Source organism: Mus caroli, unplaced genomic scaffold (assembly GCF_978045245.1).
Source record: "Mus caroli unplaced genomic scaffold, Mus_caroli_1 scaffold_19, whole genome shotgun sequence".
Classification (NCBI taxonomy): domain Eukaryota; kingdom Metazoa; phylum Chordata; class Mammalia; order Rodentia; family Muridae; genus Mus; species Mus caroli.
In genome coordinates this window covers 39,562,108-39,590,000 of record NW_028227274.1, presented here as the reverse complement: position 1 = coordinate 39,590,000, position 27,893 = coordinate 39,562,108, and the positions used below count along the sequence as shown (strand labels likewise).

At 41.8% G+C, this 27,893-nt stretch overlaps 2 protein-coding genes across 2 annotated transcripts in view; both read left to right on the top strand.

The window, feature by feature from the left end:
- Lars1 (leucyl-tRNA synthetase 1) overlaps positions 1-4,645 on the top strand; it is a 63,212-nt gene extending 58,567 nt beyond the window's left edge. Inside the window, exon 32 of the mRNA XM_021150615.3 lies at positions 4,271-4,645. Within this exon, the coding sequence (XP_021006274.1) occupies positions 4,271-4,476 (206 nt within the window). The 3' untranslated portion in view covers positions 4,477-4,645. The remainder of the gene's footprint in view (positions 1-4,270) is intronic.
- A 5,324-nt stretch (positions 4,646-9,969) lies between these two features.
- Positions 9,970-27,050, top strand: Plac8l1 (PLAC8 like 1). Its single transcript, XM_021150997.2, has 4 exons — positions 9,970-10,155; positions 16,054-16,190; positions 25,448-25,584; positions 26,785-27,050. The coding sequence occupies exons 1-4, from the start codon at positions 10,037-10,039 to the stop codon at positions 26,923-26,925; spliced, it is 534 nt and encodes a 177-aa protein (XP_021006656.1). The 5' UTR covers positions 9,970-10,036; the 3' UTR covers positions 26,926-27,050.
- The last annotated feature ends 843 nt before the right edge of the window (positions 27,051-27,893 follow it).

Here is a 27,893-nt window from a genome sequence, read left to right as displayed (position 1 = left end):
CCTGTTGCTTCTTCCTCTAATCTAGTCCCTGTGACCACTCTTTCCACCTATTCTAGGTACTTCACAGAAGTAGAATTAGTGTGTCTGATTTTTGTTTGTTTGTTTTTCGAGACAGGGTTTCTCTGTTTAGCCCTGGCTGTTCTGGAACTCACTTTGTAGACCAGGCTGGCCTCGAACTCAGAAATCCGCCTGCCTCTGCCTCCAGAGTGCTGGGATTAAAGGCATGTGCCACCACGCCCGGTGTGTCTGTATTTTAAAAATTAGATGCATTTTATTAATAAGCTTTTTTTAAAGCCGGAAGTTTTTTCTGTTTTTGTTTTTTTGTTTCTTTGGGGTTTTTTTTGACATGTTACCTCACTCAGCCCTGACCTAACTTGAGCCCTTTTCCTGCCAGGGCTCCTGAGTAGCGAGCTATAGGCATGTACCACTTTACCCAGCAGTATTTTTCTTCTTTTCCCTCCCTCCCTCCCTCCCTCCCTCCCTCCCTCCCTCCCTCCCTCCCTCCCTCCCTCCCTCCCTCCCTCCCTCCCTCCCTTCCTCCCTCCCTCCCTCCTTCCCTCCTTCCCTCCCTTCCTCCTTCCCTCCCTTTGTTTTTTTAAGACAAGGTTTTCCTGTGTGGCCCTGACTGTCCTGGAACTCACTCTGTATACCAGGTTGACCTTGAACTCACAGAACCGTCTGCCTTTGCCTCCTGAGTGCAGACTCTAAAGGTGTGCCCCACTACTGCCTGGCTGTTTCCCCTTTCTTGTTAAGCTTATTTCACTAAACAGAATGTCTCCCATGGGTTGGTGTGGGGAGATAGCTGTTTGTAAAGTAGCGCCGTGCAGATGTGAAGGCCTGAGTTTGGATCCCCAGCACCTACATTAAAACATTTTTAAAAAGCCAGGTGTAGTGACATATGGCTGTAACTCTAATGCCTAAGGATGTGTGCAGACAAATGGGTTTCAGATAGCCAGCCAGCCCAGCTGAAATAGCAAGCTCAGATTCAGAGAGATCCTTTCTTCTTCTTTTTCTTGTTTTTTCTTTTTTTAAAGATTTATTTATTTATTTATTTATTTATTTATTTATTTATTTAATGTGGGTACACTATAGCTGTCTTCTGACACACCAGAAGAGGGCATCAGTCTTATTACAGATGGTTGTGAGCCACCATGTGGTTGCTGGGAATTGAACTCAGGACCTCTGGAAGAGCTGTCAGTGCTCTTAACTGCTGAGCCATATCTCCAGCCCCTGAGACCCTTTCTTAATAAATAATAAGGTGGAGAGTGTTAGAGGAAGACACCCAGCACTGACCTCTGGTCCCCATGTACACATGTATATGTGAATGCACCCACATACATGTGAGCATACATGCATATCCCCTCCATACACATACACACACACACATACACAGTTTTCCAAGATTCATCTATATTCTTTAAGATATCTTTATTTTATTTTATATGTGTATTCATGTGCCTGAGTTATGTATATGCACCAGTGCAGATGTCCATGGAAGTCAGAAAGAGGGGTCAGATCTCCTGGAATTACAAGCCACCCAACAAAGGTGCTAGGAATTGAATCTGAGTCTTCTGCAAGAGCAGCAGTGCTTAAGCATTGTGCCATCTCTGCAGCCCATACAGGAATTTATTATATTTCCTTAGTCAGTGAAATGCCATAGAATGGTAGATGTGCCTTTGGAACAAATAAGCGGGACTTGAAAATTTAGAAAAATGAGTATCTAGGAATCCATGTTATGCCTTCTTATATTGTATTGCTTTTGTTTAGTCTTAATCAGATTTTATAATAGGAAAAACTTGTTGCCCTGAAAGACATTAGAGTGGCTTTTAAAGAAAGAAAATGGGTTTTTTGTAGGGATTCATGGGTCCTTATTATGAGGTTGTAGTATACTAGAGGATGTATCCCTGCATTGCCAACTGTATTATGAAGTGTTAAATCAGGGACAGGGAAATGCCTCAGTGAGCGAAGGCATTTGTTGCCAAGCTGATTGCCTCAGTTGGGTTTTCATGGTGTGGTAGAAGAAGAGAAACTTCTTTCACAAATTGTCCCTGACTTACACATGCATGCTATGTCGGGAGTGCACACACTTACAAAATTAATTAATAATTTTAAATATAATTTTAATAAATAATAAATAAAATTTTAATAAATAGTTTTAAAAGTTGTTAAATCACCATTCCTTTTAAAGGCACTCAGAGCACTAACTGAATTCTTCAGCATTGTGTTGACATGGCTTTCTATCTGTTGTCTTTTCTCATGGAATCTGCTGTAGTTCCTATCTCTTTACTCAGACCAGCTGTGAATAATACACAGTTTTTTAAGTTTGGTCTTAGAAACTGCTGTAAATTTTGGAAAATGGATAGCATTAGCAAAGTGTGAAATTGACATTTGTGTAAGAATCCACAGAAGAGATCTAATCTTGATACTCTCCATAGGCCCTCAGATTGCTTTGATATGTACATATTGAATATGTGGGCTAGAAAAGCAGTTCAGTTCAATACTATACTTCATAGTCTGTATGCTGCAGCAGACAGCAAGCAGCCCAATTAGTGCCAATTGTATTAAGGGTGACTATGATCTAGGTATGGGAAACACTCGGCTCAAACCATCATTTCACTCCACAAAGGCCACTGGGCAAATCTTGATGATAATGACTTTAAATCACTCAGACCCAAGCCACGTTGAACTAATAACCTGGAGGTGAGGCTCCGTTGCCTATCACCAGTCCCTAGGGCTTTCAATCGCTCTTATCTTTTCTCTAAGTGCCTGAAACCTTGTGTAGTTGCAGACTTAAATTTCAACATTTTTAGTGATGAGAGAGATCGAGGATAAGAACAGATAGGAAGGCCACTAAGAAAGCCCTATGAATTTATTGGCAGTAATGAACTACATGGCAAAACATCAAATCAAATATGTTTTGTCACTTAGAAGCCCGATTGAGTGTTAAGGTTTCTTTGAAATAGTTTAAATTAGATTTGGTTGAAATGATGAGGGTCGACCGTTAGAGAGCTGCAGCGAATGTATAAAATCTTCTGGCAGAACTTATTACTACGCTGATAGCAGAATACTTGGTGCCACTGATGCACAGATGAAATCGCAGTAGCTGTTGCCATGAATTGTATCCATGCAAATAGGAAGGCCGCGGTGATGCTCTGCTTGCCTGCCTGCCTGCCTCCTGTTTTAGTTTCAAGGCCTGTGCTTTGTCTTGGGGTGGGATGTGTAAGGTCTCTGCAGAGGCTCTGAGCACTCGCAGGCAGGGTTTGCTTTTATGGCAGATGCAGGTAATTGCTCTGTAAGCCCTGAGAGCTCTTCTCTAAACTTGCAACCTTTCCGACTCTGTTTCCCAGAGAGAACAAAATGCCTGGAAGACTTATACTCTGGGTACGGCTGCCAGCTGCATTGATGTCTTCTTTTATCTCTTATCCCTTACAAAGCTAAGCTTTGTCCTCTTGAGATACCACAAGGGAATGCAGCTCACAGCCCACCCAGTGGTCTGTGTTAGAAAAGCTTAGGAGTAATGTAGGAAATGTGTTTTGGGGAGGGGCAGGTGAAGCACACCTGGCTACACTATGCTTAGACCCAGGAGGAGCCATCGGGATTTCCCCACCATATAAAACCAGAATTGTTTGATGTTGAGAAGTCTCAGAATTGCTTAAAGAAAAACTTTTTGACCTGATTGTTAAATCATAAATTTATTGATAGGGCAAGCGCTCGTTTGGCTGTTGTTTGTGTTGTCATGGTTGTTTTTAGTCAGGAGCCATATTACCAGCCAGCAGCAGCAGGCTAAGTGCAGGTCACATTAGAGCAGACCTCCAAACTGCAACTGCCTCTGACTGCTCTTTCGTCTCAATTCTCACCAGATTGTGCTATAGACACTTCTTACCTCTTGAGTCAACGATGAACCAGGTAACACTGTTTCTCACAGTGATTGGGACTGCTCCAAAAATAACTTAAAAAGGTCCTTCCCAATCTGAGCGCATCCCGGAGCAGCAGAGGCTCGTTGAAGCACTGAAGCGTGTAACGATGACTTAGACCATAGGTCGGCACTGGAAAAGACGCGGTTCATCCTCCTCTCGGTTTCACACCCCGAATGCGTCCCACAGGACCTGCCTGTCTGGGCTCAGGTGTAAAGCTGGACAGGGATGCGGATTAGATGTTAGCTCTGCTTCTGACGCTGGGTCCTAAAATAGGATGAAAATGCTTGTGTCTGGCTGTTACAGTCAGCCTGTGACGCTGTGAGTGCTCACGTTGCCCATCTCTTGTGCTGTAGATCTTTCCAAAGTGAAACTGATGCGGTTTGATGATCCTCTGTTGGGGCCTCGACGAGTTCCAGTCCTGGGGAGAGAGCACAGTGAGAAGACACTCATTTCCGAGAACGCCGTTTTCCACGTGGACCTGGTGAGCAAGAAAGTCCACCTCACCGAGAACGGGCTGCGCACGGACATCGGCGACACCATGGTCTACCTGGTTCACTGAGCTCATGCAAATTGGAGAGTCAGGATGGTTTTTTCATACTTCTGCTCTGAGAATCTCAAGCTGGCTCTGAATAGACTTCATTTCTAACTGCTGAGTTCTGTATGTAGTCATAATTATCCCAATTCTTCTTTGATTTCTAATCTAATAAACTTGCATTTTTTCACCTTTGGGCCATGTTATTTATTTATTAATTTATTAATTAATTTATTTATTTTTAATAAATAATTGCCGGTCCGTAGAAGTTTTTAATCTTTATACAGAAGTGTCAGGATGCTTCCTTTTTTGTCTGTTTGTGTTGTTTCAGACAGGGTCTCACTTTAGCCCAGGCTGGCTTTGGAGGCTACATACCCTGGAGCAGGGGTTAATGGCCCCTGGGAGCCAGCTGTAGAAACTGAACTCAGGTTCCCCGCAAGAAAAGCAAGTGATCTTAACTGTTAAACTAACCTTCTAGCCTGCTTCTTTTTTTCTTTCTTTCTTTCTTTCTTTCTTTCTTTCTTTCTTTCTTTCTTTCTTTCTTTCTTTCTTTCTTTCTTTCTTTCTTTCTCTCTCTCTCCGTCTCTCTCTCTCTCTCTCTTTCTTTCTTTCTTTCTTTTTCTTTTAAAAAAATTGTATTTACTTAGAAGCATTCAGAATGTCAACAAAACAGCTGCAATTTTTTTTTTTTTTTTTTTTTTTGCAATTACAGAGTGGTATTAAGTTAACAGAACAGCAATTATCTTCGTATAAGCTGCATTAGAGACAACTGAAGATGAAAAAAAATAAAACCCAAAAATAAAACCAAAAGGAAAAAAAACCAAAAAAACAAACTACTGTCCCCATATATACCTAATTTGTGCTGTGCACCAACAAGAACCTGCTTTAAATTTCCATGCCAATTTACAACCCCCAGACTATACCAGGCAAGGTTAGTGGCTATTGAAAATACCACCAGGACAGGGCTATCTAAAGACACATTCGGTAGTGTATTAACTATACCAAAAAAAGACACTGTACAGTTTAAAAACAAATCTTACACAGCCTTACATTTCAATTTTTTTCTTTAAAAGGAGTGAGTTGTGTACAGGGGGCGTTAAATGCTTTATAGACAAGAAAAAAAACTGTGTTAGAACCAACTTATTAATCATCATCTTCTTAATCTTCATCATCCTCCTCTTTATCCTCATCCTCCTCTTCCTTCTTTTTCTTGCTCCTTTCAGCCTTGACCACCCCCTTTTCGCTGCATCAGGTTTTCCTTTAGCTCTGTAGGCAGCAATATCCTTCTCGTACTTCTCCTTCAGCTTGGCAGCCTTCTTCTCATAGGGCTGTTTGTCATCCGCTGCAGCGTTGTTCACATCTCTCCTAGTTTCTTTGCAACATCACCAATGGATAAGCCAGGATGCTCGCCTTTGATTTTGGGGCGGTACTCAGAACAGAACAAGAAAGAGGCCGAAGGAGGTCTCTTGGGTGCATTGGGGTCCTTGAACTTCTTTTTGGTCTCCCCTTTGTGGGGTATGTAGGTTTTCATTTCTCTTTCATAACGAGCCTTGTCAGCCTTTGCCATATCTTCAAATTTCCCCTTTTCTTTAGCAGACATGGTCTCCCACCTCTCTGAGCACTTCTTGGAGAACTCTGAGAAGTTGACAGAAGCATCTGGGTGCTGCTTTTTGTGCTCCTCCCGGCAGGGTTGCACAAAGAATGCATATGAGGACATTTTGCCTCTCGGTTTCTTAGGATCTCCTTTGCTCATGCTTAGTTGATTTTTCCTCTGTGAGACACAGAGTCACCTAGTGCCTGTCCGGCTCGCGCTTGCCCTGGCGCTGCCTCTATGGAGCTCAATGTACTGCAATGGCTGTCTTTCTTTCTTTTTAAATAAGTAAAATACACTGTTTGAAAGTCAAAACTATATTCATTCACAAATGTCCTACTTCATAGCTAAACATTATTATTTAATTTCTTGATTATCTCTTTTGTGTTTCTTTCCAAAACAGACAACTTATTTATATATCAATTTCTTTTTTTCCAATACAAATAGTAGGAGGAAACATTTTTCTATAGATTTATATCTATATAAATATATTTTGATTTATATCTGTAGATATAAATATCTTTCTATAGAATTAAATATAAGAATATTCTATACTTTTTAAAGTTACCAACACATCCTAAGTATGTTATCAGATTTCTCTTTCATGCTTCTCTCCTTTGGCCCTAACTTGCTCCCCCCCCCACCCCCCCACCCCCGTCCACCTCACTGCCAATGCTGGGGCAAAGGTTTACTTGCCTACCAATTCTGTAGACTTGGTTATGAGTGTATAGTGAGAGACTGGAGAGGTGCAGCATCGTTCAGCAGCTACACATACTTTCTGCTCTTAATAGAGGACCCAAGGTTTGTTCTTTGTACCCACAACAACCTACAACACCCTCTTCTGGTCTCAGGCTCCTCAATGCATATAGTGTGCCTAAACTGCTACAAGTGCACACACACACACACACACACATACACATACACACCGAAAAATAATAACTCTGAAAACAAAGGAAACTTGGCAAATAACCTTAAGAATATGTGGTACATAGTTTTGGAAGTGTATATTCAGAGTAAGTTTGTAGATGAGAGCTAGCTTATAGGTTCAAAGGTCGACGTACCTATATTTTCTTTAAGCAAAAAGTTGCGAGGTACCTGGGAACAGCAAATACAAAGACTCAGAGAGGCATGGAGCTGCACGTGGGAGCAAAAGATGGCACAGAGGCCCCGTGATGCTGGTCTGGAGCTGAGGAGATTGTGGTCTGCTGCCTGTGTTGTAAGGCTGTTTGGTGAGTGGGAGAGACTGTGCACTGCAGTTGGGTGTGTGGAGGAGGTGGGGACTGAAGAAGACCAGGCCCTGAGCCTTGTAGATAAGAACCGAGAGGTAAAGGCGGATGGTGTCTGGCAGACAGTGCTCAGGATAAAGCATTGATTAGGATCGAGAAGGAAGTTAGAAACAGGTAATTAGATGGAGTCTTCTCACAGGAGCTCTTGGATTCTAGGGCAAATTCAGATATTTTAACTTAATATGGCATGTCAGTATACATTTTTGAATCAAATGATAGTTTTACTTTCATATTTTATTGTTGGCTTTTAAAGAAAGGGTTTCTCTGTGTAGTCCTGGCTGGCCTGGATATGTTGTAGACCAGGCTGGCCTTGAACTTAGAGATCTGCCTTTCATTGCCTCCCAAGTGCTAGGATTAAAGATGTGTACCACCATGCCTGCCTTAATGTTTTAATATTTTGGTGTACTTCTTGAAAGTATATTCCTTTGCTATTCTTAAGAATATGGGCTTAGAGCAGGGTGCGGTGGCGCATGCCTTTGATCCCAGCACTCGGGAAGCAGAGGCAGGCGGATTTCTGAGTTTGAGGCCAGCCTGGTCTACAAAGTGAGTTCTAGGATAGCCAGGGCTATACAGAGAAACCCTGTCTCAAAAACCAAAAAAAAAAAAAAAAAAAAAAAGAATATGGGCTTATGCACTTATATTTCTGGGTTTGAGGTTAGCCTGGTCTACAGAGTGAGTTCCAGTATGGTCAGGGCTGCACAGAGAAATCCTCTCTTGAGATTCACAAACAAACAAACAAATAAACAAAAATGTATGGACTTAACACTAATGGCTTGCTCAGTGTTTTTCTTCTTTTCAGTGCCTTGGACATTACATTTATATTAGAGCAGTGGTTCTCAACCTTCTTAATGCTGCGGTTCTTTAATACAGGTCCTCATGTTGTGGTAACCCCTCCCCCTCCCCCCCCCCCCGCCAACTCTAACATTATTTTCATTGCTACTTCGTAACTGTAATTTTGCTGCTCTCATGAGTCATGATGAAAATATCTGATACACAGTATTCTGATATGTGACCCCTGTGAAAGAGCCATTCAACCTTGAAAAGAGATTGTGACCCACAAGTTGAGAACCGCTGTTAAAATACCCCAAACGTGGGGTATTATAAATTAAGTTTCTAATTGTTCTCAGCTATGCTATACACAAAGTGTAACTAGTTGTATGTTAAAACAAAACAAAAACCTAAAGTGGGGTAGAATATGACCTTAGTCGGGTAGAGTGGTCTTAGAGAATGTTATAAAGGAATGTTTAGTACATTTTCAAATTTCAGGAGGAGGTGCTAATTTGTTCCTCTCATTTCTGTGACAGTAAGTTGAGAGTACTGCCGCTTAGGGCTTTGCTACTAGCCACACGAATCTTCAGAGCACTTGAATTGTAGCCGGACCAGATCTCCATGTGCTGTAGCTAGTTTACGTTCCAGATCTTAGAGACTTAGCATGCCAAAAGAAAGCCCAGTATCTCAGTAGTACTTTTTAAAATATTGATTGAAGGGGCTGGAACAGTTGCTTAATGGTTAAGAGTACTGGCTGTTCTTCCAGAAAACCTGGTTCTATTCTTAGCAACCACATGGTGGGCCACAACTGTCAGTGGCTCTGATCCAAAGGGATTTGACACCCTCTTCTGGTCGTGTGTGCACCAGACATGCACTCGAGACAGACATTCAAGCAGACACAACACCCACACATTTAAAAAGAAAGATTGAATGCCAACATTGTATTGTCTCAAATGTATTGGGTTAAGTTGGCTTGTTTCTTTATGCTTTTGTTTCACTCAACTAACAGAATTTAAAATAGCTCAGAATGTATTTCTATTAGCAACATGTCTAGGAGTTTGTTGAAATTCAGACTAAACAGTACGTTCATTGCACCATTTGAAGATAAATTATCTCAGTTTGTTCTATTTCAAGACTTGATAAATTCCAGAATTCCCCTTGTTAATGATACTTTGTGACAACTTCCAGGGCTTTCTGTTGCAGAAACACCTTCCTGGGTGTTATTTCCAGAGCATTCAGCTCAGGCCACGTCCCCTTTAAAAAAAAAAAAACACACACTCTCAGAAGTTTCCATTGTAAAGACACACTTTGGATACTTCTGTATCCAAAAGGAGAAGGCTCATTTGAGTTCAAGAAAACCCCTTCACTTTTCCAGGCATTTATGATGTGGGTTTTTTAACCCCCATTGGTAACTGAAATATAGGGTTCAATACTTCTATATGTTGGGGATAGTCTGTCCTCAATTGTTTTTCTTAATGGTTTTCTGATCCTTTGAAGACATTTTTTTCCTGGATAGGCAATCCCCAGGCTGTAGGACCTTTCCCATGCTGCTTTTGGGTAAATTATGGAATTGTGTCATCTTACAGGATTGAACCACTGCTCCTGTTGATGAAGCCTTGCCTAATAGGGTAGAAAAGTGCAGCTTCCGAGACAGGAGACATGGAGCTTAGTGGCACTTAACAAGGTGAGTACTTAGTAGAGTGTGTCTCCACCAGTCTCTCCCTTCAGACTAGAAAATAAAAAGGACAGACCCTCAGCTGGGCATGTGCTGTATTTAAAAAAGTACAATGTCTCTCAGACTGCTATGACCTCAGCTTCCAGAACACCAAGGTAACATTCTGTTTAAAGGCATGCTTCCCTTTGATTTGAATCTAAGTTTCAAGTTGGTCTCCTTATTGTCCAAGGGAAAGGATAGCCAGGTGGCAAGAAGACACTTCTAACTATGAGCTGGATGGGACATCATTTCTCCAGATGGTGCAAGGACATTTCCGTGCTCAGTACACACTTACCACTCTTCTCACCCATGCCCTCTGAAGATGAGCATTTAATCTCGAACTTGAGGTAGGAAGGCAGGTGACTGTCCACCCAGGTTTTGCTGTTTATTGGGACATCTAGCCAATCTCTTTGTAAAAGGAGCCAGGGAAAGAATAGTGGCTTGTGGGGAAAGTGGGAGTTACCTATTGCTATGTGTACTTGAAAAGGGGGCAACTGTGCTTAGCTTGTGGAAGGAGAAGGCCCCTTCCTGAGTTAAAGCAAACCACTTCATTCTCAACTTAAAATGTCCCATCCTACCCAAGGGAAACTTTCTTTCTGGAGTCTGCCTGTAATTTCCATCCCTTTGATATAAAAACCTCAGACCTTTGACTTTAATTAAGAATTGAAGTAAACAAGAAGGCTTGAGTAGAAGGCACAATAAATTCTTAGCACTGCAAATTTGATTAAAGGAATAGCAGAAACTGCCCAAATTGGTGTACTCAACATGAGGGGATAGTCAACATTTGGTGGGGAAGGTGCCCAGCTTCTTAGAAGAGGGAGTCAGAATAGACTGAAGCCAGAAAGAGGCATGGCATAGTTTACCAATCTGACAGCATTACTAGGTAGGAGGAGCAGATGAGACTGACTGCTGTCACACGCACACACACACACACACACACACACACACACACACACCACAAACACCTATTTCCACTAGCTAAAACTTCCCTCTCAGCACCATCTTGCTTTTAGTACCAAAAGTTCTCTATCCTAGTTAAAATATTTCTCCTGAAAAACTGAGATTGCTGGTCATTCCAACTATATTTCAAGGCATTTGGGTAGCAGGTATATCGACTCAAACAAACAAAACCAAAAACCTGAGCCAGATTTCTCTTCCTCAGGGTAGCAATGAATGTCCATGTTATATACTAGATGCTGAATCATGTTAAGGGCAGCAGCCATTAATTGTATGCCTACCAATGCACCAAGTACATGATATTGTTGAATGCTCATGACAACTGAGCTTGAGTAGTTAAAACACAGAAGGAGGAGGAAGATGAGGCCAGAGATGAGGGCAGTGATGAAGTCTTTCTTAAGCATAAAGAACTGGACTATAGCTGAGCTAGATTTGAAATTCAGTGGGCACAAATCTTTCTGCTTGTGAGTGGACAGCTTCTCTGATTAGCATAGTTTTGTGGGCATCGGCTGCATCCATCATGTCCTAACTTGTTCCTGTTCTTCAGGGTGGCATAAGCATCCCTTGGGGGACATTTACAGACAAGCTGCCTAAGAAGTTACAATAACTACTTTAATCTCATCCATAGCAGCCCCAGAATAGGATGAGCTCTTGCTCTTGGTTTGACTCTCTCTCTCTCTCTCTCTCTCTCTCTCTCTCTCTCTCTCTCTCTCTCCCTCTCCCTCTCCCTCTCCCTCTCCCTCTCCCTCTTCTCTCTTCTCTCTCCCTCTTCTCTCTTCTCTCTCTCTCTCCCTCTTCTCTCTTCTCTCTCTCTCTCTCTCTCTCTCTCTCTCTCTCTCTCTCTCTCTCTCCCCTCCCTCTCTCCTGCTCTCTTTTGATAAGATTGATCTTGCTATGCAGACCTGGATGGTCTCAACTCTCCTGCCTTATTCTCCCAGGTACCGGATTACAGGTGTACACTGTCATACCTAGTCATCTTTCTATTCTTAATGGGACTACTAAATGCCTAGCACATAGAAAGTACCCAGGGAGGGACTGGCATTTTAATCATGACATATGAGCAATAAGCTTAAGTTGAAGCATCGTAGCCAGCATCTATAAATCTAAACATTTTAATATAAAGCCACCAAGGATTTAGAGTATTAGAATTCTTATTGAGTTCAAAACTAGGCAAACACACACAAGTAATTTTTTTCCCAACAAGTAAAAGTTATCTTCTCAGTTACTTGATTTGGAGTAGATAGAAGACTGGCTTCCTTGCTGTGATAAAAGGTGTTACGCACATAATTTTAAGATAGAAGCAAGAAATTCTTGTCTATGGCTGCAAGCTGTAAATGGTTCATTTCAGGGAAAAAAAAATCTTATCCAGGTGCTCAGCCCTCAGAAATCCCTCCACTAAAATCAGAGATGATTGAGGCTCTTAGCATAATGATGGACGCCTCACGGATAGGCTTCACATCAAGAAGGAATGCCTTGGATTGTGTAGACAGATGCAGAAAGCTTTTAGGCCGCCCTCTGCTTTTATTTCATCAGGTTCACACCTGAGAGTTATGTCCTCTACTACAGAATTGGAACACAGTTCAAGTTGCATAATTTAGCTCAGAGGAGCTAGATTTGAGAAAGGCTCAAATACAATAGAAGAGAGACAGTGAATCTATTTGATCCAATCAGCAAATATTTATTGCATACGCACTCAGTTTTAGAGTAGTGTGCTGGCTGCTGGGCATGCAAAGAGAAGCAACAGCATGTGCCCCTAGCAACAAGGAGCTCACGTGGAGGGAGATAGATATGAAAGCGAATTCTTCAGGACCAGTTTCAAATGTTTATCAGTGGCAATGACAAAGCAAAAGCACACAAACAAACCAACAAAAACCCTGGGTCATGTGGAATTAATGAGAACTAATTCATTTTGTTCTGGAGGCTGGAAGTCTGGGCTTGGGAGAGTATGGTTGGTCTTTGAGGCCTCTCCTGGCTCATAGGGTGCTTTCTTGGTCTTTCCTATATATGGGCAGAGACCTTTCCCTTCATATATCCGGTTAACTAGGATCCCATCCTTCTGACCCACTGAACTTTGCTTCCTGTGAGTCCATGAATCATCTCCATATACAACTGTCCTGGGGGCAGAGGCCTTAATATGTATTTCACTGTGTATGTAATCCACAGAAATAACTCCTTACTCACTTCAGAATAACACGAACACATACACATGCTATATAATTCTCTTTCTTCACAGGAATCTGAGAGGCAAGTAAAAAGGTCCTTTTACACGTTTGGTTTGATATTATCTGATTATAAGGAACTAATTAGCCACTGGCTTCTGCTTTTCAGCAGCTATGCCTCAGTGGGAATTTTTGAGAAATAAGAAAGCTTAAATGTGTTTTTAAATGTAATAAACTATTTTTATAAGCATAAGCCAGGACTCTGTAGGCAGAAGCAGATTCATCTCTGTGAGTTCTAGGCCAGCCAGGACTACATAGTGAGACCCTGACTCAAAAACAGAAACAGGGCTCGAGAGATGGCTCAGAGGTAAAGAGTACTGGCTGCTCTTCCAGAGGTCCTGAGTTCAATTCCCAGCAACCGCATGGTGGCTCACAACCATCTATAATGGTGTCTGAAGCCTTCTTCTAGCACACAGGTATATATGCAGATAGAACACTCATACAGACAAAATAAATAAATCTTTAAAAGAAAAACACCACCACCACCACCACCACCACCAACAACAACAACAAAACCAAAACAAAAATGCACCAAACAACAAAATTCCTAAGTTCTATTTGACAATGATGTGGACATAAAGCTAACTTTTAGCGTTTGATTTAGCCTCAATTTATGTTTTATACTTGGTTCCCGAGTTTCAAGAACATACAGGATCTTAAATTGCTAGTGAGACCTTAAGTATTCTCTGTAATGCCTGGCAGTGGGATGGGGGATGCTCTGGGGCACACTACATAGTTCTGAGCAGCTTCCTGGTGTAGGATTCTCTGGATGACTCACTGGATCACTGGACTTGGTGTATTTCAAGCATCCTCCCTTTTTGTCTACCTTCTGTTCTGTTTCCTTGCCATTCCTGTCACATGGACACTACCTAGCTGGTGAAGACTTGGAAGCTACTGCAGTCACCATTGGCTGTCAGGTGGTAGCAGAACACTTGCTTAAGAATTACCTGGAAACCTGTTGTGGTACTGACTTCTGGACTTCTTTGGAGACCCCAGTTGATCTGGGAGCAAGGCTTTGGAATTTGTTTGAACAAGCTTTCCTGTTTGGTAATGCTTGGGCTTTGTCACTTTGTCACATCTTGTCACTGTGACAGGATGCATGATATAAACAACCGAAAGGAAGACTTATGTATTTTGGCTTATGGTTACAGAGATTTCAATCCATAATTTTCTTAGCCCCATTGCCTTTGGGCCTATGTTGAGGTTGTATGGTGGGAACATATGAAGGAAGACAATGTGTACATTAGGGTAGATAGGAGGCAGCGGGGGAGGGAAAGGATGGTCTCTGGCCCCTACAAAGGCAACTTTTGGAGGTGATTCCAATGAAGCATGTCTTCCTAATAGGCCTTCCCACCTAGAGTATCCAGGACCTCTTCAAATCATACCATCACCTTCAACACAAGTCTGTAGGGGACATTTCATGTTCGACTCTAGCAGGCAGTATTGGCGTGATGGAGAAGGCATAGCATGATATCGTAACCTCTCATTGAATTTATTGGTCCAAGTCTGAAGATCTACTTAGGGTAATAAAAATTTATGATTGTTCAGACATGTCTCACTCTCAGGTCTAGGGCATCTAGAACTTGGTGACTTACTGTGACAATGGTTCCTAGAGAAACGGTATTGTGCCTTGCTTATTTTGTTGAAAATAAGAGGCAAGATCCTTCCTTAATTTTCCAAAGCACACAAGCGATCAGGTGCAAACACTTCATAGGACTTGCCTTAAGAGAGGTACATAACAGGATAATGACAACGCTGTGCAGGCTCAGACTCATTCTAGGCCCCAAGTTGACTCCAAGTTGACCTGACTTTCCCATGAAGCTTAAAGCAGCTTACCTTCATTAAATGGCACCTGACTGGTACCATTTTCCTGGCTGAAATCCAGGCAAATCTTTCCACCTCAGAAAGAGGAGGGAGTTTTTTTTTTTTTGTTTGTTTGTTTTGTTTTGTTTTTTGTTTTCCTTTCCTCACCATTGGAGTTCCTTGAGCATTTGTTTCCTAATTTAGAATTACAGAAAGTGTAAATATCCATCCTTGTTAAGGAAAAATCAACTCCAAGTTAAACTTTGTGGTGCGGTTGTGGGATGTTCTGCATTGGTGTCATCCAACATGTGGACTCCAGTGGCCTCCCTCAGGTTTCCAGGTGTTCACTTAGTCATCCTCTCTTCAATAAAGGTGCATCATTCTTGGGCTATTGCTTACATCACCTTGTGATGGTCACTCTGGGGACAGTACACTAACAATAGACTTTCAACTTATAAAATAAGTCTCATCAGATAGTTTACCCATCTGAACTAACAGGAAGTAAGGAGCTTAAACCACTTAGCTGAGGTCATGTCACCATGGAGGGGCATGCTGGGATCTGATCTGATGTCTTTGTTTCAAGTTTGTGAATTTAACTACTATGAAATTCTGCCAAACACTAGGCTAGTATATTGGACATTGAACTTGAGTGACAGGTCGCTCCTTAATGGGCCCCCTCCCCCCAAATAAAAGTCAGGGAAGACATGCTGAAAGAGAAAGATGATGGAGTCAGTCTAGATTAAGAATCAGAGGGCTTGGGGCTGGCAAGATGGCTCAGTGGGTAAGAGCACCTGACTGCTCTTCCGAAGGTCCAGAGTTCAAATCCCAGCAACCACATGGTGGCTCAAAACCATCCATAATGAGATCTGACGCCCTCTTCTGGTGCATCTGAAGACAGCTACAGTGTACTTACATATAATAAATAAATAAATAAATCTTAAAAAAAAAAAAGAATCAGAGGGCTGGTGAGATGGTTCAGTGGGTAAGAGCACCGACTGCTCTTCCAAAGGTACTGAGTTCAAATCCCAGCAACCACATGGTGGCTCACAACCACCCGTAATGAGTTCTGATACCCTCTTCTGGTGCGTTTGAAGACAGTGACAGTGAACTTATACTAATAAATAAATCTTAAAAAAAAAAAAAAAAGAATCAGAGCCTCAGATCAGCACCACAGGTATATCTCCTCTTTATTGTTCTGTTTTGATTAATGGTTATCATTCTGCTGCATCTTTGTTAACTAGTTAATCATCATCCTTGACCCTCCAGGAGCCATGTGCCAGCTCATGTCGTGGTGAAACAGCCGATCCGTGGAGCCAGTGGTAGGACCACAGTCGCAGCCATTGTTCAGACTGGTGGGGACTGGAGCACCGGACTCTTCAGTGTCTGCAGAGACAGGAAAATCTGTATGGGTTTCCTTTTTACTTAAGCGCCTCTTTTAAATCACCCCCATTTTCCGTACTCCACCCCTCAGTCCACCCACCCCCAACCCCGAGGAAAAGCTACCCCAACACAAGGTCAAAGAGTAAACGATCTCTGAGAGGCTCAACCAGTCTAGTGTCTCAAGCCTACTCCTTAGTTGAAAAAAAAAAATGTGCTTTTCAACAATGTAGATCTATTCATAGGATAAGTGTGGTATTTTCAAAGTTTTTTTAAATGATAAAATCCATTGTTGACAAAGATAGATAAAATAGCTCCCCTCATCCTCTATTGACTTGATAACTACATTCCTAGGAGCTTAGTCTAATGAAATAAATTCTCTGCAAAGTTTACCAGGAACATTAAAACCGCAGCACTGGTTACCATAGCAACGCTTGGGATGGTATACATATTGGATCCATCCACTGAATTATTACATGTCCATGAAAAGTCATGTAGGAGAGTGACGTTTAATGGGTAAAAAGGTATTTTGTGTACAGTTTTATTTTTTATTCATTTATTATTTTCTGAGACAGGGTCTCACAATGTTTCCCTGGCTGGTCTGGAACTCATAGAGATCCCCCTGCCTCTGACTCCTGAGTGTTGGGATTGAGGGTGCATGGTTCCACACCTGGCTTACCTGTGGTTTTGGATTCAAGAAGCTGAGTGAGTGCCAAACTGTGTTCACTAGGCTGCATCTGGAGGCAGTGAAAGCATTTAGAAAAAAAATATAGAAGGATACAAATATAAGCATTCATAGCAGATGTCTACCCATGGCAGACTGACAAATGTTTCAGTCTTTATTATCTCTTTAATATCTCCATGAAGATTATGTATCACTCTTATAACAACAAGAACAATCTGAAAAGAAACTCCCTTTGTTGACTGAGTTCTTTTCTGGCCCTCATCCAGTTGTCAAGAGGTTCTCATTTCATGACTGACCTCTGACCTAGAGCAAAGGCACACTGAGTCAGTATTTATCTCAGCTGCCTTGTATCAAGGTCCCTAGAACTCGTGAGAAGTAAGCACTGTGTCCTACTTTCTGTCCACCCTGTTCTTCCCTGAGACTGCTACTCTTACATTAAGAGTTCAGATAGAGGGGCTGGAGAGATGGCTCAGTGGTTAAGAGCACTGACTGCTCTTCCGAAGGTCCTGAGTTCAAATCCCAGCAACCACATGATGGCTCACAACCATCTGTAATGATCCCCTTTACTGGGGTATCTTAAGACAGCTACTTACATATAATAAATAAATAAATAGATGTTTTTAAAAAAAGGAGTTCAGATAGAGTACACATACTTATAAGGCTATGGAAAGTTTTAAAAGAAAATATGTTTTAAAATTTAAAAGCCCCATTAATAAAACAGAAAAAAAACATTAAAGATGGCCAAAGGATGGAATAGCAACTATAGTTATACTCCTTGGATATTTTGGCGCATCCCTCAAACTGCAGATTTCTTTTACTTACTTGTGTACATAATGTACACAAATGGAAGGACTGTAAATACACATTACTTTGCACCTCTGTTTTAATTTCATCACACATTTAGGTTGTGAACACTACATAAGCACATCTGGAGCTAATTTCTTAAATTGCTTTATGGATCCCCTTGTACCATAGTTTATTTATGCTGAAACTCCTATTGGTGGACCTTTATGTGTTTTATTCAAACCAATGCTGTGTGAATGTGCTTATTCAGATGTCATATTTTCATGGCATGAGGATATCTGTCTTGGGTAACTGCTAATGGGTAAATTTGCTGACCAAACAGAACATGCCTCTTTAAATCATGGTGTTGCCTAGTGGCTTTCCTTCTGGAAGGTGAACTAATTCACACTCCCACTGGCAACGCATGAGCCTGCTCCACTCCTCTCTAAAGTGTCCTATTATTGGAAGGTTCAAGTCCTTTGGAATAACTGAACTGAAATGTGGTGCGCTCAAGCTTCCACCCACTTTCCTACTCCTGCTCTCTGGGCCTTCCACACCGTAGTTTCTTGTCTTTGTCTTGACTTGCCTGTGAGGTAGAAGGACGGCATTCCACACACAAGGGAAGTTTAGATAGGCTGAGGGAGTTGATGTAACCACCAAACTTGTAGGTATAAAGAAAGAAGCTGAATGTATGCTACAAATCCCTATTGACCTTGAGCTCTGTTAAAGAAGACAATATATGACTAATAACCCACTGATACATTCACCTTATATAAATAAGATGTTACAGAAAAAGGGCCCATGTCTCTTTGTGAAAACCAGTTTGTGCTTTTAAACAAGAGAAACAACAAGGATCAATTTGGAACATTTCCCTCTAGGTTTTCCTCTATATTAACCTGTGTATCCACTAGCAATATATGCTATTGCTTTGTAACTCTTTAAGCAAAGCATAAATGGTATTAAGCTTACCCATTATGCAATTTGATTTTTTAAAATTCAAATTAATCTTAGAGACTTAGCCATGTTGGTATTTAATTGATCTCTTACTGCATCCTTCTAGAAAAAAGTTTATGTGTGTGAGTGGTGTGTGTGCAGGTGTGTGCACCAGTGTGCATGGGCAGAGGCCCGAGAAAGGCACCTGATACTTTCCTTTATCATGCTCCTCTTTATTCCTTTGAGAATGGGTCTCTCGTTGAATCTAGAGCTTGGCTGGCAGTCATCAAGCCCTAGCACACCTGTCTTTTCCACAGTCCTGGTATTTTAGGTAGGTATGCCAGCCTGTTACGTGGGCGCTGGGATCCAACCTCAGGTCTTCATGGTTGCACAACTACTGATTAACTACTGAGCCATCTTTCCAGTCCTTTTGCCACATTCTTAGTGATTACACACTCATGTTTTATTTGATCTTTAGCCCACTGACATACACTTACAATTTAAAATTTTACGATACAGATAGTGCTGCAGTGACTATTCTTGTAGGTCCTTCTGTGTGCAGTTGAATAGCATTACTCTGGATGTTGATAAGTGAAATTATTCATTCCTAGAGGGTTTTGAATCTTACTAGACTGAGCAAAGTTATCATCTAATGTGATTAGGCCAATTTCCACATCCACGTATTGTTACTTTATGTCCCCAAGCATACATTAAAAAGGGAGCATTCTTGTGAAGAGCAAGTGACTTCTGATAATATTAATATGCCTTCCTAATATTACTGTTGGCCATTGGTATTGCCTTTTCAGCAAGCTACCCTTTCATGCCCTGTGCCATTTCCTTCTCTCCCATCTTCTTTCATACATGGATTTATTAGAGTCCCTCCCATATTCTACATGCTAACCCTGGCCTCAGTTATCACTGTAAAGCCTTCCCCTTCAAAAAAAAAAAAAAAGACACCATCCTTCTATTCTTGTGCATCTCTTTTGGAGTCTAGCCTAAGCATCCTCATCTCCAACCACACTGCTCATCAGGCAGAGCAGTGACACTTGGCCTAGAGGCTTCTTCCGAAGGGATTCACATGAGTTCAGACCATAGTGATAATGAGCATTCTGTCCTGGAATATGCAAATCCACATGTGTTATGGCAGGATGGAAATGTAAAACATGAGAGCATATGGACATATATATATATATATAATAGTAGGAATCTGGTCTCTGCCCTTCCCTAGTAATGTTATAAACTTAAGGAGGAATTGCTCAATTCTTCTGGAGATTAGGTGAGCTAATTGTAAAATGGGTATAGCAAGAGGACTTATTTTATTCACCAATTGGTTTTCTGAGATAGGGTCTTAGTAAGAATAGGCTATCCATGAATTTCCTATATATCATAAGCTGTCCTTGAACTCATGATCCTATTGTCTGAGTCCCACAAGTACTGCAGTTATGGGGCAAGCTATCATGAAGGCCATAAAAGTGCCTACTTTATATTATTATTTCAAAGATCAAGTGAACTAATATATACAAAATGTTTTCAGTGAGAGCTTAGTACACAATGAATTCTGTATGAATATTAGCTATTGTGGAATAAAAGTTTGGGCTTCATATATATATATATATATATATATATATATATATATATATATATATATATATAGGTTTTTCGAGACAGGGTTTCTCTGTATATCCCTGGCTGTCCTGGAACTCACTTTGTAGACCAGGCTGGCCTCGAACTCAGAAATCTGTCTGCCTCTGCCTCCCAAGTGCTGGGATTAAAGACATGCGTCACCATGCCGGGGCCATACATTTTTTTTTAATGAACCACAGCTGAACTCTATTTCAAAATGATTGACTTTGAGTATTGTGGTTTGAATGAGAATGTCCCCCATAGGCTCATGTGTTTGAATGTTTGGCATGCCAGTTGGTAGAACTGTTTGGGAAGGATTACGAGGTGTGGCTTTGTTGGAGGAAGTATTACTTTTTTGGGGGGGGTGAACTTTGAGGTTTCAAAAGCCCACCATTCCCAGTTAGTTCCCTCTCTGCCTCTTTTTTGTGGATCAGACATAAGTTCTGCTCGCAGATACTGCTCTAGTTCCATGTCTGCCTGTCTGCCTCCATGCTCCCCACCATGATGGGTAAAGACTAACCGTCTGGAACATGAGCCTTCAAATTAAATGCTTTCTTTTATAAGTTACTGAGGTCATAGTGTTTTATCACCTCAGTAGAAAAGCGAGATGAGTATCTAAAAAGCACACTTATAATAGCATGGCTATCTGACAGAGAGATTAATAATAACGATAATAATAATAATAATAAATAGACCTTTCCTTCCCGTGGTACCCAGAGACAATGGGTCCATACAGCATTGTTCTTAATTCCTGTTGTAATTTAAAGGGAAACTTACACAATGTCCAGAGCCCTTGATGTCCTACACACGAAGGAAGAGGATGTCCTCAAATTCTTTGCTGCAGGAACCTACTTAGGTGGCACCAACCTTGCCTTTCAGATGGAGTAGCACATCTACAAAAGGAAAAGTGATGGTATCTACATCATAAATCTGAAGAGGGCCCAGGAGAAGTTGTTGCTTGTCATGCTATTGCTGCCATTGGGAACCCTGCTGATATTATCCTTGTTTGGTCCTGGGAGCCTCTTGCTTTCCTGGCATCTGGGCTTTCTGGTGGCTACCCCCAGTTCCCCATCCCCTACTGTTAAACAATCCATTCAATTTCCTGACTCTCTGTACTTCCCCCGGCCCCCCCCCCCCCCGCCTCATCTCCTCTCATACCTGATCCTGCCCCCTTTTTCCCTCCCCTTCCTCTCTCCCTCCCTGATACCTCCCTCCCTCTATTCTCATCCCCTGTGATCATTTTGTTCCCCCTTCTAAGTAGGACTGAAGCATCCACACTTTGGTCTTCCTTCTTCTTAAGTTCCATATGGTTTGTGGGTTATATTGTGGGTATTCCAAGCTTTTTTCCCATAATATCCACTTAACAGTGGGTATATACCATGTGTGTTCTTTTGTGACTGGGTTACCTCACTCAGGATGATATTTTTTAGTTCCATTCATTTGCCTGTGAATTTCATGAAGTCATTGTTTTTAGCTGAGTAGTATTCCACTGTGTAAATGTACCTCATTTTCTGTATCCATTCCTCTGTTGAGGGTCATCTGGATTGTTTCCAGCTCCTGGCTATTATAAATAAGGCTGCTGTGAACATAGTGGAGCGTGTGTCCTTGTTACATGTTGGCACATCTTTTGAGTGTATGCCTAGGAGTGGTATTGCTGGGTCCTCCGGTAGTACTATGTCTAGGAACTGTTTTCTGAGGAACCGCCAGACTGATTTCCAGAGTGGTTGTACCAGCTTGCAATCCCAACAGCAGTGGAGGAGTGTTCCTCTTTCTCCCCATCTTCACCAGCATCTGCTATCACCTGCATTGATCTTAGCCATTCTGATTGGTGTGAGGTGGAATCTTAGGGTGGTTTTGATTTGCATTTCCTTGATAACTAAGGATGTTGAACATTTCTTTAGGTGCTTCTTGGCCATTTGAGATTCCCCAGTAGAGAATTGTTCTGTGTAACACAGATTCTCCCCTGCACTATGTGGACATTGCCATCCCATGCAACAACAAGGGAGCTCTCTCAGTGGGTCTGATGTGGTGGATGCTGGCCTGGGAAGTACTCCGCATGCGAGATACTATCTCCCCTGGGCATCCATGGGAGGTTATGCTTGATCTTCACTTCCACAGAGACCCAGGGGATACTGAGAAGGAGGAGCAGGCTACTGCTGAGAAGGCTGTGACCAAGAAGGAATTTCATGGCTAACGGACCGCACCAGCTCCTGAGTTCACTGCTGCTCAGCCTGAGGTGGCTGACTGGTCTGAGGGTGCGCAGGTGCCCTCTGTGCCCATCCAGCAGTTCCCCACCCAAGACTAGAGTGCGCAGCCAGCCACTGAGGACTGGTCAGCAGCTCCCACAGCTCAGGCCACCAAGTGGGTTGGAGCCACGGCTGAGTGGTCCACGGCTGAGCTGCTGTACAGACACCTGAGCAAAGGGAAAAGGTGGAAGGAAAATAAAGTTCCTAAAAGCTGGAAGAAAAAAGAAAAGCAGCCTGTGGGTCCTAACAACGAGGCTCAGGAGTGTCAAGGCATAATCAGCTTCTTTATGGTGTGCTTACAGCTCCGAGCCGTGTAAACAGAATCGATCAGGTGCTTAATTTGCCAGCTTTACAATTAAGCGCATTTTAATTAATTGCTTTGTTTGTGGGAATTTACAGTATTTCATAATCTTCACCGAACGTGCCATTGATTTCAAATTGCCCTAATTCAAGGTTGCCGATGCTGGGAGCCCTCTGTTTTCTCGGTTGTTCAGACTCGTTGTCAGTGCTGGGTAGAGTCTCCTCATGCGCATGGGAATTATTTTTCGGTGCTGGGGACTGATCCTTGTACATTCTACAGACATACTACCATGGATCCGTATCTCCAGTCAGGATTTTTTTTTTTTTTAAATTCAGGTTAAAATGTCTCAGAATTACTTGAGGCTACCCTCAGTTTGCTCTCGGCTCCATGGTTCCTATCATACCTTTGTTTTGGGTGCACCAGAAGCTGCAGTGACTAACACTGTACATACACTCCAATGGCTAAAATAAAAGCTCTAGTGATAGTAAGTGATGGCGATGATGTCAAGCAAGCTGTTAGAAGTCTCAGGCGTTGTTGGAGGGGGTATGCAATAGGACAGATTCTTTGAATGATTATTCGTCTGTATTTGTGGAATTAAACATATGGCCTAGGAAGTGCACTTTCAGGAAACTACCCAAATAAAAGGAAACATATATCAACATATAGAATTAAAGGTATGTCCACATAAAGACTTAAATGTCCAAATAAAGGCATATAAACACTCATAAAGCATAGTGGTATTAATATAAAATATGGAGCTATAGAATGTTGATTACTGGGAGAATAGTTAAACAATTTGTAGAATATTCATACAATGAAATGCTATTTATCCAACAGTAAGAATTACAGATTCATAATAACACGAGTAGATCTAAAACAAACAAAAAATGAAAACAACCCCCCAAAATACATGATATACAAAACCAAAATAGTTATAAAAATAAATGTGATTCTCTTGAGATATGAGGGCTGAGAGAAGGCAAAACTTCCTTATGGGAATTGAAGTCATGGCTGTGTTTCTCTCAGGAATAGGGGTGGGAAGGGTGGGATTTACTGTATAGAAATGTGACAAACACAGGGAGAGCAACAATCCATAGTTCCTGATGTATAAGTGAATGCAATTATTAAACTCACCCAAAGTGAACACTTACGATTTGTTCACTTGTGAATATAAAATTACCCTCAGTTAAAATGTTTAGAATAAGCCGGGCATGGTGGGGCACGCCTTTAATCCCACCACTTGGGAGGCAGTGGCAGGTGGATTTCTGAGTTCGAGGCCAGCCGGGTCTACAGAGTGAGTTCCAGGACAGCCAGGGCTATACAGAGAAACCCTGTCTCGAAAAACCAAAAAAAAAAAAAAAATGTTTAGAATATGTGCCGGATAGTTTTATGTCAACTTGACATAAGCTAAAGTCATCTGAGAGGAAGGAACCTCAATTAAGAAAACACCTCCATAAGATTGGGCTGTAGACATGCTTGTAGGACATTTTCTTAATTAGTAATGGATGGGAAAGGGTCCAGCACATGGTGGGTAAGACCACCCCTGGGCTGGTGGTCCTGGTTTCTAAAAGAAGTCAGGCTGAGCGAGCCAGGGGAAACACGCCGTACGCAGCACCCCTCCCTGGGCTCTGCAGCATCAACTCCTGCCTCCAGGTTTCTGCCTTGCTTGAGTTCCTGTCCTGACTTCCTTCAATGATGAGCAGTTGTTTGAAACCCTTAACCCCCAAGTCGCATTGGTCATGGTGTTTCATCACAGCAGTGATAACTCTAACTAAGACACTGTTTCTGAAGTTTGGTCATCATGGCATTTTTGTTGGTTCATAGTCCCATTATTTGAAAATATCAGGGTTGTCATCTTGCAATGTTAGATGATGTTACATCTAAACTGCAGGTCAGGATCCCTTAACTTGTGGCCCATTCAGTGGCTCCATGAGTGCCATGAAAGGAATGCACAATTTGCCCACCTTTGGGTCTGTACTCTCTTTTCCCTTCTGAACAAGTTCATGACAGCCATTATATTCTCAAAAGGCTCTGTGGCCTCAAACATCTTTAGAATAGAATTCCCGTTAGACAGTCCATTTAGTCTGTGTAACAACCCATATCAATAGTTAACAGCCAATGAACTAATAAGTAGAAACCATTTCCAGATGACACTTACAGGTCCAATCACCTAATAGTTTACAGATTCAAATGGACAAGTGTCAGTGGCTCGGTGAAGCTAACAGAAATTAGAATAACTCCTGATCTGAGAAATAGAATAAAATCCTGGTAAGAATAGGAAACAGCCAGTGCATACCCAAAAGATTTTCTACCATTATTATCGAAAGGGATATCTGTTATTCAAGAATATTCTAGTATTCTAGGTCCATGTTAAGTCCTGAAATGAGATGAACATAACAAGCATCAATTATTTCAAAAATTGCTCACCGTTTTTGACAAGGGAGTAAAAGCCAGTTACCATAATCAATACTAACAGAATTGTGTCAGGTTCAGCTTTGGCAATGCTCAACAAAGAACACAATTTTGATGTGGCTAGGTAACGGCGATTTTCTAACTTCGAGTTTTGAAAATTGTTTATCATTCGCTGTCCCTGGTTACAGGCAGACAATGCAGTGTTGAAATTGGTGGTGCAGGGTTGTGAATCTATTTAAGATATGAAGTCGTTCCCTGAATATCTGAGAATGCTGGTTTTCTTTTATGTGCAATTGACAGGTTTCTGGGGTCTGCTTTGTCCCATGTGTCTTGAGTGTGACATTGCCAGGCATTACGGAGAGTGTCTTTGTTGGCCACTGTTACCAGGGTCTACCTTTGCATTGAGAATTGGCACCAGAGAAAGACATAGGATACAGGTAAGGTCAATTAAGGTATGTAAGAAACTCAATCTTTCTGAAAACCTGGATGCTTTCAAATCACTATGATTTCCTAAAGTGATAGAAAGAGGGTGGGCGGGGGAGAGAGAGAGAGGTGTATTGGTGAAGATGTTTATCAAATTCACACTTAGTGGAAAACCATGGGGGACAAAAGTTCTGATTTCATTGTTTACTTAACTAAAATGCTATATAGTAAGGGCTATTTCCTAGAAGAAATTATAATGAAGACTGTTGGTCAGCAGGCTTGGTCAAACCATTGGCCAATTTATACTCCATGAGATGTACTTTGATGCATAGAAATAAGAGGTTATGGCTACTGTCCCCTACCATCTACAAAAATAAAACCCCACATATGTCTCTTATTACTTCAAGACATGACAGATGGAATAAAACTTAATTTGGAGGATGCACTCGTGTAGCCTGTGTGGCACATGGAGACTTTATTTAGGAGGTTTCCTGGGGTCCTTATCTTTCAGTAGAGCCAAGATGCACAGACACAGATGGTCTTCAAAAAGGAACCTTTTGTGTTGGGCACAGACACAGATGCAGATAGACATACAGACAGACTGACTCCTCTTTCTCTCTCACATACAGTATCTAGTTATTTTGTGGGATGCTCTCTAAAATATCTTTATATGAAAAAAACAAGACATAGACTTATGTAACTATTCAAATAAAAGGAATATATATTATATAACACATATAAACATACATACATGTATATATACACACATACATGCATACACACACATACACACGAGCTGGTAAGAATAGGAAAGTTTGCCTGGATTGTCTCTAGGCAGGTAGCTGGGTGGCTGGGCCCAGCTCTGGGGGAAGGGAAGGGAGATTTACTCTTTACTTTCTATCCCTTTTTACAATGGGGATTTGGAACCATTTTAGTTTATTATTCAGTACAAAAACTTAAGTATAACGAGTCTAAGAGACACTAAAAAGAAAAATAGGAGATTTCAGTAAGAGGCACATGTCAAAAAGTAAAGGGGCATGGTTCTGAACTGTAGTTCTTGACCAGCCACTGCTGGACACTTGGGCTACCTAGTGTCTGAAGTGTTAACTTAAGTGTTTGGGGATCTTAGAAGCAGAAGGTGGGATGGGCCAGCAATAACGTTACACAGGTTCTTAGAGACAGAAATGGTCCTGTATAATTTGGTCTTGCCCTAGGGGACCCTCTGCGAAGACTGTGTGGTGGTGCATTGCTGCTGGCCTTTCTCCATCTGTCAGGTGGCCCGAGAACTCAAGATGAGAACTTCTCAACTCTACGAAATCTGTGAAGTCCCTGAACTTAAGAACACCCTGGTCTGAGAACTCCCCCCCCCTCCCCCTCCCTCTTCCTACACCCTCCTCCCAAAGCTACCTCAGGAAGACTGTTCTTTTGTTTGCTTGTTTTGTTTTCCATAGGTATTCACTGGACTAGGAGAATAAATGGTTTGCCCACTAGTGTATGTGCTGTGTTTTGATTTCATTGAGGTCTTTAGTATTTTCCCACTTTGCTGTTTCGTTCTAGCCACGTACAGTACCTTCTCCAGGTGAGTGATGTGTACTCTCATCCCCTGGGTTTGGGGACACTGACTTTTCTCCTAGTTTTATGATTTTAAAAAATGTTGTGTATTTTGCTTGCCTGTGGCAACAACTGGGAGTTAAGTTGTGCTTTCTGCTTTTCTTTCACTCCACAAACGTGTTGCAACCCAACCTCTGGTACCTGTGAAGGAGATCTTATCTGGAAACAGTCTTTGCAAATGTAAAGGGTGGGACCTAATGCAGCATGATGATAGGTGACCTTTAAAGAAGATGTAGAGGGAGACACACACAGGATGGTCATGGGAAGACTAGGGTGGAGATTGGAGTGATGGCGTCATCAGGCAAGGACTGCTCAGGGATGCTGAAGCTGGAAGAGGCAAGGGAGAAAATCCCCCCCCCCCCACCTTGCCAATATTTTGATTTTGGACTTTAACATCTAGGAAAGTGACAGAATAACTCTCTGTTGTTTCAAGACACCAAGTTTGTGGCAATTTATACGACAGCCCTAGGAAGCTAATAGCCAACCTACCATGTGAAGTGAGTATGGCCTCTACCCAGGAATTGCCAGGTCGAGGGCACATAGCTGAGGAGCCTGGATACCTATTAATTGTACACCTGTAGGCAGTTCTGCTACCTGTGTCTCACTTCCTCACGGTTAAAAGGGTTGGTGGTAGCTCCAATCTTATAGGGCTGTGAGGTTATAACAAGTCAAGCCATGTAACACTGTGCTGAGTGATGTGTATTGACTCAGC

Coding starts and splice junctions, on each gene's coding strand:
- Plac8l1 (XM_021150997.2), top strand. CDS start 10,037: ATGAGCTGGATGGGACATCATTTCTCCAGATGGTGCAAGGACATTTCC. Junction 10,156..16,053: donor CATTTAATCTCGAACTTGAG/GTAGGAAGGCAG, acceptor TTGACCCTCCAG/GAGCCATGTGCCAGCTCATG. Junction 16,191..25,447: donor CTGCAGAGACAGGAAAATCT/GTATGGGTTTCC, acceptor TGCAATTGACAG/GTTTCTGGGGTCTGCTTTGT.